We start from the raw sequence: 13,630 nt of genomic DNA on the forward strand, positions 1-13,630 counted from the left end.
AAACTAATATGTATGTCTTTTAATTTTAGTATATGCAAGTAGATACTTAAACTTGTATAAAGTTGAACAACTATTAATTAACAAGTATACTACATGGAATCCTACATGTCAATTCACATGAGATACACTCAAATTAATTCATATTATTCAACTTTATCAATTATCAAGAACAAATATAGGAATAAAACACAAGTACCCCTAGACTGTGACATAATCCAGAGACACAATTTAATCAAACAAGTTTTTATTATCCATCTGAACTTTTCTTTTTTGTAATTTTGTACACCTTCTGAGGTACGCGATACACTTCGTGTCTCCACGTAATTAAAACGCATGAGAAATATTTAAATGTCACGTAAGTCAAAAGAAATACAAAATTACAAAATAAAAGATTGAAGAAATCTTAATATTTTTTAACTTAATTAAAATGTATTTTTAAAAATTCGATCATAGTCTAAGACTACTCGTGCTTATTCCACCAATATAAAAGAGCTAAGAAAAAGGACAATCTTGAGACTTGGCTGCTGCAGTGCACTAGTCTTCACAGGGTTAAGCTAATTTCAGCTCAAATTTCTCTGCTTTCAAATCCCAAAGTTCTCTTTTCTTTTTCAAGAAAATTCATGTCACCTCTGTCTGTAAAGTGAAAAATAACCCAACCCCTCTTGTGTTTTTTGCTTTCTTTTCTTTCTCATTCATGTTTTGACTAGTGTCTAGTACTTTGTTCCCTTTATATAATGGTGTCAAAATCTTGAAAAGCTCATAAAACTAGTGTTTCCAATGTCTTGAGTTTCTTGAAGAAAAAAAAAGTTCAAAAGACATGATCTTGTTTTTTTTGGATGACATTTTTAGCTCTTGTTTTGGTGATACCAATGGTGTCAAAATCTTGAAAAGATTATAAAACTACCATCAAGTGTCTTCCCAAGTTCTTGGGAAAAAAGAGGATATAATATTTGTTGGTTTTTTACTCTTTTAGTGTTTCATTTGGGATTTTGAAAAGCTCATAAAACAACCACAACCTCCTCTCAATTTATTGAAAAAAGACTTGATCTTGGTTGTTGTTTTTTTTTGAACATTTTGAGTTTTTGGTTTGGTAATTATAATACCATAACTATCTTCCCAATTTCTTGGAAAAAAGAAGAGTTAAAAAGACTTGATCTTGGTTTGTTATTTGACATTTTTATTTGTTGGTTTGGTACTTATAATACCATAACTATCTTCCCAATTTCTTGGGAAAAAAAAGAAGACATGATTTTGGTTTGTTTTTGACATTCTAAGTTCTTGGTTTATAAATGGTGTTAGAATCTTGAAAATCTCATAAAATTACCATCAACTGTCTTCCTATTTTCTTGAAAAAGACATGATTTTGATTGGTTATTGACCTTTTTTGGAGTTCTTGATTTTGGTATAACAAAAGAATGGGAGAAGTGGAGGGGTGGGGTTGGCCACCATCACCAAGTGGATCACCAATGTACATAACAAAAGATGATCATTGGACACATTTTGATAATTCTGTTAATGCTGTTTCTTTTGGTTTTGTTGCCACTGCCATTCTTATTTCTATGTTCCTTGTCATGGCTATTTTTGAGAGGTTTCTTTGGCCCAATTCACAAGCTTTATCGACGTCTCGTGGCCGGAATCTTGGTGATATTGAGTCTCAGATGAGCTTCAATGGAAAACTTGGTCATCAAACATCTAAAGTAAGTGTCTTTAGCTTGAATTTTTGGTCTAAGAAGTTGTAATTTGTAAATACTATATATGTTGTATCTGTGTCCTTGTAATTGTTAATCAACAAGTAAATAATCACAGTTAGCTCAAAGGCGAGTTACGATTTAGAGTTTATGAGTTCTGAATTCTAAAAAAAATGTAGAATATTGGTTTCTTGATAAATTGTTTATACATTGAATCAATTTTTAAATGCAAATGCAGAAAGCTATGAATAGAAATTTAGTTATTCATAGTATTAGTTTCTTGACTTTTGATTTTTGCTACTATATGTTGATTCTTGTACCTCGATTATCATCGTATATTTTGTTGTAGTTGATGATCCCTTTTTCGTACTGCTTTCTCATTCTCTGTATAGAAATTTATCATGTCTGGTTAACTTCCGTCATTTCTTTTTCTGAACTGCTTTGAATTGCTTTTCCTTGAGCGGGTTTCTATCAGAAACAACCTCTCTACCTACCAAGGTAAGAGTAAGATCTGCGTACACTCAACCTGACCTAGATCCCACTTGTGGGCTACGAGGTTTTGTCGAACCTGTAGGCGAAGCTCTAGCTCCGGCCCTGAGTCGGGGCTTCTCTACTATCTATGACACATAGCTAATCTAAACACAGTCAGGACACTGAGGCTAAGTAGTAAAAAAGTAGTTCTGCAGCAGTATCTTAATATCTCTTTGAACTGATCTTACATTACAAAGAAGTGCAATTTAGATAACTTCAAGAAGTTCAACATTGCTGAAACCTTTTGCTTCGTCGAGTGAGCAAGACTATCTTGGTGAATACAATTAGAACTGGCTTCTATGCATCGCCTAAGAACTCAAGGGGTTCATGCTTAAATGTCGAGTTTGCATTCCTTTTCAGCCTAAAAGGAAGGGAAGTGACTATCATCGGATAGTCATGACTCACGAACACTTAGAGGTATATATGAAGTTGAAGCGAATGTTACTATCTCAAGAAGCTTAGCTTCTTAAAGGACTCTTAATAAAGAAGGCAAGCCTTTCAAGTAGGGCTTGAAAGAAGGCAGTTGAAATCCGGTCAGTGTAAACATGATATTAATTAGTCTTTGTTGCTTAATTGTCGAGTTTGGACCGACAGTCTCTGCCATATCTTCATTGTAAAACAACAATCTTGGAACATTTATGATAATGAAAAAGGAACAGATAGAGAGGAAGGCTCCAACAACGGTTGTTTCTCTTGGTTTCAACATAGAAATGAGAGCAGTTTTAACAGATGCCTTTTTCCTTTGTTGAATCAGTCAAATCAGTAGCCTTTCTTTTATATGGGGGAATGCTTTTCTTAGTATGTCGAGGGTAGATTTATGAATGACTTCTTTAGCTCTATCAATAGAAGCCTCCACCTAATGTTCTGACCGTTGCTTTAAGCTCTGCAACGGAAGAATGCCCTCACCCGTTATGATCAATCTCTTGTTTCATTTTCTGCTTTACACAACATATATAAGTGAATAGATGAGTCTTAGGTGTATTCTTCACATACTTCAATTGATCTCTTGCTTCCAAATATTTTCCTGACAATCCAGGATGCCTATTGTGGTTATATGAACCCTGGTGGTTGTTGCATGAACTATTGGAGTAATCACCGGTTTGTCTCCGATTGTGTCTCTACTGCCTACAGGCTTTCTGATTGCACCCTAGAGCTAACGAAGCTACCAAAAATCACAGTTGGATTCTTTCTTGGTCTTCCATATCATATCCATAAGATGAGTATCGCCGAAAATGCAAAACCTAAGATGGACTTGCGGTCATTCAAGGCTAGATAAGATTGAAAATGACCACATTCGTCAGAAAGTGAAAGTTGCACATATTGATGATAAAATGAGAGAAGTTATGGTTTGGTCATGACCTATGTACACCAACGGTCCGTACATGTGACACAATGATGAGTAAACGTGTTAAAAGGAGATGGAGTGTTATCTAAATTACATAGAGGAAAGTTTGTCTCGAAAGACGTACAAATCCTTGGAATCAATACAAACTTGGCTATAGATAGAATATGTTGGAAGAATAAGGCATAACTAGAATAGTTTTCAGTATTCGTCCCTTATCATTCACTACTCATATAGTATACTTTAATTCGTCTGATTGAAACTCGTGATGTGCCCTTAACTCACACATCATGAGATGCTCTCTTAATACTAAACTAATGCCCTTACAGGAGGGGAAGCAAAGTGTCTTCAGCCATATGCCCCTTGCAATAGTTTTTTGAAAATCTTGCTCCGTGATTTGGCAGAGGTAATATATGGTGAAAGGGGCCAGCCTAATGTTTTTCTTGAGCTGAGGGTCTATCGGAAACAACTCTCTATCTCACAAGGTAGGGGTAAGGTCTGCATAAACTCCACTTGTGGGATACACTTGATATGTTGTTGTTGACGGGGTCAGCCTACCAACACTATTGTTCTACATTCGTGTGCTAAATAGATAAAACAAGATGGCCTCAAATTTTATCTAGCTATGTTTTGTTGTTTCGACTTCTAATCAACTCGATGTTTTACAATCCAGAAAGATGGTTGCTTCAGTACTAGTACTGATTCTGTTACATGACATGATCAAGTCTAGCTTGCTTGGTTTGTACTTCTTTAGTTTCTTGAAAGATTTATTAACAATGTGGTTGTTGATTAACTGATGAAGTGACTTGGCTTATGGCTTTAGGTGTCAACGAAAGCTCGAGAAGTTTCTGTGTTAATGCCAGGAGAAGATGTCCCTACTTTTCTAGCCAATCCTGCTCCCGTACCCTGTCCTCCTGAACGCGATCCATGGCCTCTCCATCAACAGAATTCCTTGCCCGGTCTCTTGAACTTGGATTCGAATGCTCAATCCTAGCTAGCTCAATTTGAAGGCAATATAAACATTGACAATACCAAATTGATGGAGTTCACCAATTGGTTTTTTTGTCCCTCCCCTTGGCTCCTTAATTTAATGTGCATATAGCATATAGGTATTGGCTTGTTAAAAGCTTTTCTTATCTATTTAATTGAGCCGAGGGTCTTTCTGAAATAATTTTTCTATTTTCGTAAAATGAAAAGTTGCATACCCTTATTCAGATCGACGATCGTAATTGTTATTATAATTGTGTTTCTTGTCTATGATTGGATCCCAAAATTCTTGACCATGTTATTGTATTTGATGCAATCTTACAAAAGTACCTGTACATAGCAGAGGCGAATTGAGAATTTTATGGATTATGAATATTAAGAAATGACATCTTATTGGATTAGAATATTATTTATAAATAAAATAATGTCTTTTAACACAAACATAAAACTTAAATCAAAACTATTGAATTTTATCGAAATCGTAATTTTCTGTTCTTTGTCTTTTGCCATGTTTTATCATTCTTTCATTTGGCCATTTGAGGGTTGTTGAGATGAATATTGTAAGCATAAAAGCTAACAGTCATAGTGTGAACCTACCCCATGGTGACAACTGACAAGTAATTATATGAAACAGTTTGAAATTCGAAATTCAGATAAATCTATATTTTATCATAATTTTTTAAATATATTTTTTAAATATTTTGAATTGATAATTATTGTGATTTATAGTAATTTTTTTGTAGTTTACAGATATATAAATTTTATTTCGGAAAAAATTAAAGATTTCATGCGCAAATTCTTGATTAAATTTAAATTGATTGACTCTCAAAAAATTAAATACGTCAAATAAATTGAGACAAAAAAGTATCTTTTTTGTTTTTTTTTCTTGGGAGGAGAAATCAAAATTTTAACAATTGAATTTTAGAATAGGATATTAAGTGTTATAAATTATAACAAAATTCTAAATTTAGTATTTGTATATTTAATAAGTTTTTTTAAATATAAAAATACTTGATCAAAATCTATTAACTCGATTGAATCGATATCCATGCTTCTAGCTCTGCTTTATTTACATATAATATTCAATATTTAGTGTGTCACCTGATAAATATCGATTCGCTCAAATAAAATTCATTAAAAGAGAAAATATATCGATTATCAATTCTTTATTTTAAAATTTTTTATTAAAAAAATAAGAGATAATATTAATTCCACCGTAACCTCAATAATTACAAGCCACAATTCAATATTAGTCAAAGTTTCCCAATGCAGAAATTGTGTATCAAATATATATAAATGCGATCTCATTTAAGTTTCCCTTTATTATCTCACATGCTATCTCCTTGGTAGATATATCTCTCATTTTATGATAATGTTTAATTGTGTGTACACCTATTTATTTTAAAAAATAATACTCTTCACACACATGAAATGTGTAATTAATATACTCTATTTATGATCATTTATTAGCTCATGATGAGTAAAGAAATAATTTTTGAATTCAAATAGAATCAGTCAAATATATTTTAAAAAATGATTTATTAATAATATACATAAAAAAGTGAAATAATTTTAAAATTTTATTTCGAGAAACATAATTTTTTAAAAGAGAGAGCAATGTATATTCTTGAAAAATAATGTCATTCATTAGGTTATCACGAACGGAACAGACTTTCAGCCCAAATAGAATCTATTCAACATATTTACAAAAATTCATAGATTAATATACATAAAAGAAATAAAGATAATTTAAATTTCCCATTTTATGATTCATAAACTCTAAAAAAACTATGCATAGACTTTGTGGTCTTCAATTTATGGTAATATCTATATGTAATATAATTACAAAAATTTCTCGTTAAAAATATATATATATATATATATGTAATTTGTTTTTCTTGAAACGAAATAAAAAGAATAATATCAAAACAAAATGAAACACAAGAAATATAACATAAGATTAGTTAAATATCCAATCTAACATTATGGTACAATTTTTTCTCAAGAATTATTACTTCCAACAAATTTTTTATTTTTATTTTTTAAATAAAAATAAAACATTCTAAGGTCACAAGTGGATTTTCAATAGATTCATTATTTCCACTTGTTAAAGACCTCTTGTAATTATTATTATTTTCTCTATTACCATTTCCAGCCTCCGCCGGACTCCGGCGCCGGTCACCCAATTCCGATCTCACCCTTCCCGGTGACTTACCGGATTTCCTCGTAGACGGGCATCGACTTATGCTATTCCTCGTTCCTCCGTTATTTTGATCTCCACATATCACCGGTGACCTCGATCTCCGGCATGAACTCTCACCATTATCTTTTCTCGATAACCCGCCCGTATTCTTTCTTGACCCGACCCGACCCGGAGAATGATTCCGAATATGACCCGACCCGTATAAGTGATCGGATTTTCTAGCGGGAGATGTGTTTCGAATCTGACCCGACCCGGATAGGTGATTAGATTTTCTAGCTGGAGATGTGTTCCGGACCTGACCCGACCCGGATAAGTTACCGGATCTTCTAACTGGAGATGTATTGTTCCGGTAATTTGCTGGAGACCTCTGCCGGAATTCTGTGATCATCTCTTTCGAATCTGACCCGACCCGAATATGTCCACCGAGATCTTTGATCGTATCTGACTCGACCCGGATGCTCTTACTGAGTTCTTTGGTAATCTCTTTCGGGTCTGACCCGACCCGGATTCTCTTGCTAGGCTCTCGGGCTATCTCATTTTGATCCAACCCGACCCGGGAGAATTCGTCTTTTGGATTGAAAATTCTTGCTATTTTGAAAACATGAGTGTCATGAATGTTATGGGACTGACTTTTTTCGATAGAGAATTTTTTTTCGAGAATATTATTTTTTTGGTCATGAATACTATGATTTATGGGGTTATTGATAGTAATTGGAATTTCCGATAGAATTTCTTTGACTTCTTCTTCTTGTTCTAGAAATGGAAGGGTTAATGGTGGAGATCTATGAGTAGTTGTGATTTGTAATTCGATATTAGATTTTGACGGAGTTTTTTCAATAGAACTAAGAACACAACCCATTTTCTTGTTGGATCTTTGACAAATTAAAGAAGAAAAAAGTTTGACGATACAAATGTTGCTTGAGCTTATAAAAAAATATTTGAAAAAGCTAGGTTATGAATTTTAAATCTAGGAAGAGAACATCAAAATTCGATAAAATGGATATCAAAATATATCGAAAGATACTATCGATATGAAGTTGTGCTTCGAAAGTGATGTAGCATAGACTAACACATTAGAGCAAGTGTTTAGATGTGGAGGAGTTTTTTAATTGAAAGAGAAATATAACAAAAGTTTGAGGCAAAAATTTATAAATAATATATTTTATCAGATAGAGTAACTTATCGATCAATAACCTTGCGATCTAAATCATGTTTGATATTAATACAATAATAAGTAATAGTTAAATCAAAACTTAGAAACTTAAAACTCGAAACTTAGAAAGAAAAAAATTGAGAGGGAGTGAATGGAGGGAAATGGAGGAGAATGATAAGTCAATGAAGTGTATATATCTATTGGTATATAATTTAATTAATTATATTATGTATAGACAGGTAGGATGATATTGATTTGCATTAATTGCATGGGGTTGGCTAGTCAAATAATTAATAAATGAATAAATAAGTAAATAAATAACATTAATTTAAAATGAATGTAATTTTATTTCATATTTGACTTGTCAAAATAGTCTTTGAAATGTTTTTTTTATTTTAGAAAAATAAGTTTTTTTTTAAAGACGATTCAATCAATATAAAATATCATTTACAGAACTTATTTTAAGCTTCCACAAAATAAGTTATTTTTCTTAAAAAAAATAATTCTAAATAAAATATTTTTCAAAATTTAATTTATCAAACATGAAAAAAATTGAAAATATTAACTCAACCTTAAATGAAGGGCAGGGGTGGCGAGTGGTGGTAGGGGTAGGGGTAGAACCATAGGATATGGAAAAAAGGAAGAAATTAAGTGCCCATTTAGGGAAATTCAAATTAAGAAATGATTAGGGTTTAGTAATCGTATTTTCTCCGTCCACTATTATTTGTTATGATTTTTATTTTTAAAGCAAAAAAATTATAATTTATAATACTTTCATAGAGTTTTTTGAATATCTAAATATTTTGCTTAAAATATCGAATTGATATAATTTAATTTAACTTTGAAAATGAATCAAATCGACTTTCGAAAAGCGTAACATGACAAATAAAAATAAACGGAGGCATTAATCTTTATGATTGTTGCTGCTAGATTAGTAATCCGTCCACTAATCACATGCAGAATTTAAAACATATACATGTGAAATTATGAAATTGATCGATATGGATTGTGGTGGAATAATTAGGATTCAACAATCCTTAATTAAACGTCTAAAATTCAAACTCCTTAAAATAATTGAAAGTGCCGCCCTAAAAAATAGACCATGTAATTCATAAAGTAAACTTAGTTTAATTCTAATGCGAATATCAGACATCAAGTAATACCAAAAACTACAACAGTGATACAACAATATGTATAACATTGGTTACTAAACTTTGTTTGGCACAAAAATATCTTAATTTTTTGACAAATTTTTGAAAATATTTGAAGTAGTTTTCTATTAGTTGACTGAAATCGTATCGTTCTTATTTAGAGTCTAATTCTTTTATCAATATAGATCTCTCTATTTTTAATTAGAAGCCCTAGGTTTGAGCATCGAAAATGAAAAAATCTTATCGAGTGTACCTCTACATTTTTAATCTGTTCTCAAATATAAATATTGAACCACGAATAAAAAATTATTAGCTTGCATAAATATTATGTAAATTGTGATTGGTGGCACTAGATCTCTCTCCTTATGATATTGTAAATTTAGTGATAGGGGAACTCCATTCTTTTAAATTAAAAACTTTGACTTGGATTAATCTAATGTATATAATTAGATCTGATCTAATCCTTTTAAATCTCTAAATTTGTATAACTATAATATTTTAATAATTAATATTTTGAAAGTTTTTAAAAAGTAAAAAAAAAAAGAAGGTGAAATTTCACATGGCTTAATCATATTTGTAAATGTGATTTTTTTATACACATGGCCTGTTTCTATTCCAAATCCATTAAATAATTCTTCAATTTCCTTGATACAATATAAAAATCTTAAATTCGTATATGAAATAATTTATTAATTCGTTGAATTTTACTTATTTCTATTATTGATCAGAATTGAGTTCTGAACTCTGAAAATCAAGAAATTTTTGAAAAAAAACACTCTTTAAACATAAAGAATATAAATTTAAATATTAATCGATGTTTAATAAAAACAAAATTCAAATTATAAATCCGTCTAAATTTATCTTGGGATTGCTTGTGAAGTCAATTGGCTATAAATGGTGTGTGTGACAGAGTATAATAACAACAACTTCACAAATGAATTAATGAGCTTCTGAATTTCCTCAAACACATGACAATTCAATGAAAAGATTGGTCCATGACACAAAACAATTATGATTGAAGTTCATGGCTTTGTCTTTTGTATAATAATTAATTTATTTGAGGTTCGATTAAATTGAATATTGAAATTCGATTGAATTTTGAATTTGCGTATTATATAGTTTATTTTTAAAAATGACACTCTCGACACAGTTTGGGAACTCTGGAAGGAAGGCAATAGCAGTAAATTAGAAAACCCAATATCTCAACCGGCTGCTATTATTCAAAAAATTATTGACTGGCTGAAAGACTGTTCTCAGCTTCTTGACATCAGATCATCTTGGACGTTTACTGATTCTATTCTTCTGGATGCGCTCTACATAATTTTTTCATTTTTAAGAGTGTGATCTTTAGTTAAAAATAGAGAGCTCGGGATGGAGTAAAAATCAGTGCTTCGCTCCATTATTTTCAAATCTTAAGTATTTATAACGTTATTCGAAAATAGAACTAATTTCACTCCTAGTTCTGATAGCCAAATTTGAAAACAACAAAACGTTAAAATAGTTTATAAATATTTTTTTTTTTTCAAAATTATCAACTTAAATTAGGGTTCAAGACTATACTTCAATTGAGGAAATAAATCATGATGAGGATTTCATTTATTAAATGAGGCAGCATGGTCCATTAAGTTTCATCATCTAACATTCAGTCCTGTCCATTTTGCATTTAATATATGTCACCTACTAATTTTGTTTGGTTATATAGGACTTTTATTTATTTTCTCTTAATTTATATGGTGATATTTGACAGAAAAATTTAACCCCTTTCTTCTCAAAATAAGTATTTTTCAAAAAAATTAACTTAACTAATCTTTAAATTTAAATTGGATTAAATCGATACAATATCACTATCACTTCAAAAAAAAAAAATAGAACTCTCTACTGTCCGAGCAATTCCCTCTTTGTAGTCACGTCTTATCGTCCTTTTATGGAATGAGGCTTTAGGGTGAACCATGAGCCCATTCCAATTTCTTGAATTTGTTGGGCCAATGGAAATGGTTGGCCCAATGAGAAACATTGAGGAAGAGGATTACAATTATGGCCCAAATAGAAATATTGACATTGAGGAAGAGGATTACAAAAATAGCCCATTTGTGTCCTAATGATGTGTGTTAAAGAATAAAACAATACACAAATATAATCATCAAAAATTGTTTGGATAATAAGACACTACTTGTTAAGCAATTTGATCAACACTTCATCATGGTTACTTGAAAATGTTAGAGAAACTTGGAATGCAAGATGTTTCTTCACGGTGATCCGTCATTATTGTGTGTTCTCTGTCCTCCCTAGGATCCAACTAACTTGAATTCGACAAAAGATTCAACTTTCAGAAGTAAAACACTACATACTAAAAACGACTTAAAGGCACTACCCATTGATTCGAAGTTGGGGATTCGAACTATCATTCAAACTTAAAATTAGGTTTTAGTAATTCTAACTAAAAATCGAAAGTGCTAGAACTCATATTAACAATTTTTAACTTCTATTCCGCAAATCTAAGTTTGATTTTTAGGGCTTAATTATTTTTTTTTAAAAATATGAACTTTGTCCATGATACAATTCCCCATATTTTTATTGTACATAGCAAAGAAATAGATATATTGGGAGATGAAATATCAAAATCTTATCAAATTCTTTTTAGCGTCCGTCTTTTCCTATCTTTTAACAATTTCATATTAATCAATTTTTATTCTAAGAATTGCATCCTTGAAATGCATTTTTTTTTAAAAAAAATCTTACGTGAACGCAAGATATTTTATATTTATTTATTTATTTATTGAAGAACTCAAGATGATTAGCTATAGAAGAAGTTCATTAATTTACATATTAAAAGTCACTTGTAATAATAGTCAAAGCACCATTTCTAATCTCAAAAATCATGGTTAGGTGTGTTTTGTATTTATTCTTTTGTCCTGTTCTTAATTATTATTGATTAAACATGATTTGGAATTCAAATATTATTATTGTGTCATCATGCATTTGTATTTGTATTGTAGAAGTGCCCAATTAATTATGGAGCCTAAACTAAACCAACCTAATCCATTTGATAGAATTTGATTTATTAGCATTATCAGTTCATAACACGTATTATTCATCATAAAGATATATTTTTCGAATTATTTCATTTCGAACTCCAAAAATATAATGTAAATTCGAGTAATTCTAATTTCTTTTTTATCGTTTCGATATGTGAAATATCCACCTAAAATGTGATATACACCTCATCATCAGAATATCCACCTAAAATGTGAAATATCCCTTTAATTTCTTTCCATATTATTCATAATACAATTGTATTATAATTTCATTAATTTTTTTTAGATGCATTAATCACATTTTAAGAAGAAAAAAAAAACATAAAAATAAATATTTGATACATTTTTCCTAGATCATGAGAAGATTACCCATCACATCCAATAATCTTTTCTCCACTTCATCATGGTGTGAAGTGTGAAGCATTTCTCCACTTTAGTGAGTCATGTATCAATTTTATTTTTAGTAAAAATAAATTTGATTTTAAATTTGGTATATTAAATTAGATTTTAAAAACAATTAAACCCAAATTCATAATAAATAGAGAAAACTTAATTTAAAGCATAATTATGAAAAAAAAAACATAATTATTACATCATACATAAGAATTGTATGAGTTAAAGAGTTGTATTTAAAGGATGAGTATCAATTGTATCAAAGCAGAAATCAGTTAAAAATGTGTGAAAGAATTGTATCAAACACATGTATATTATAATACCCAAAATATAGCTACATTTCATATTTTTTTGAAATTATAACTATTTGTATCATAAATACAATATAACACGTTACATATTTTTTCTTTAAATACTAAGTTTTTGGTTCTTCCAAAACTTTTTTTTTTGTGTATATATAAAAAAAAGAGGGGCTACAAGAAGAAACATGATACCTTTTCATATTCTTGAAAAGCTTTATTGTAAAGTTTAATTTTTAAGATTTTTTTTTCAACATCTCAGATAATAATTCTTAAATACATTGACAAAAAAAGATAATACATCATAATTTCCTTCATAATAGTGTATTACAAGTCCTTATTGCTTTAATTATTACTTTTTTATTATTCATTTAGTCAGAAAAATAAAAATTAATTTCATCTTTCAATCAAATTATTAGTCGAAAATAATTATACCACTCTTTTCATATACCATTAAAGGTCCGATTTTTTTGTATTGTATAAAAATGTCTTATCATAAATTATTAATATTTACCTAATGTTCCAATGTTCCCCTTGAAGGTATTACTTAATTAGTACTCCACTTAGCAATAAGGTTATCTTATTTTTATTTTTTTTAAGGAATATCTTCTTCGTATCTTGTCAGACACATTTAATTGATCAAAATGACTAATATTATTTATAATAAGAGGAAATAACATATATAGGAAAAGTGTAATGTGTAATATTCCAATAATTTTTTTTAAAAAAAAACACGATTTGAATACTTTTATCCTTAAAAGGAGTCTGATAAATATGAAAACGAGAATCGAATCGATTAAATTATGGTTCATGTAAGAGTGGAATAATCAATTGACTTTTTATGTTTA

General features: G+C 30.0%; 2 protein-coding genes across 2 annotated transcripts; one reads left to right on the plus strand and one right to left on the minus strand.

The window, feature by feature from the left end:
• Positions 1-518: 518 nt before the first annotated feature.
• Positions 519-4,877, plus strand: LOC107012813. The gene is made up of 2 exons (XM_015212741.2): positions 519-1,697; positions 4,385-4,877. Exons 1-2 carry the CDS (start codon positions 1,416-1,418, stop codon positions 4,553-4,555), a joined length of 453 nt encoding a protein of 150 aa, XP_015068227.1. The 5' UTR covers positions 519-1,415; the 3' UTR covers positions 4,556-4,877.
• Positions 4,878-6,590: 1,713 nt separating this feature from the next.
• Positions 6,591-7,610, minus strand: LOC107013088 (translation initiation factor IF-2). Its single transcript, XM_015213075.1, has one exon. The coding sequence runs from the start codon at positions 7,608-7,610 to the stop codon at positions 6,591-6,593; it is 1,020 nt and encodes a 339-aa protein (XP_015068561.1).
• Between the last annotated feature and the right edge of the window lie 6,020 nt (positions 7,611-13,630).

This window comes from Solanum pennellii, chromosome 3 (genome assembly GCF_001406875.1).
Source record: "Solanum pennellii chromosome 3, SPENNV200".
NCBI classification, from domain to species: domain Eukaryota; kingdom Viridiplantae; phylum Streptophyta; class Magnoliopsida; order Solanales; family Solanaceae; genus Solanum; species Solanum pennellii.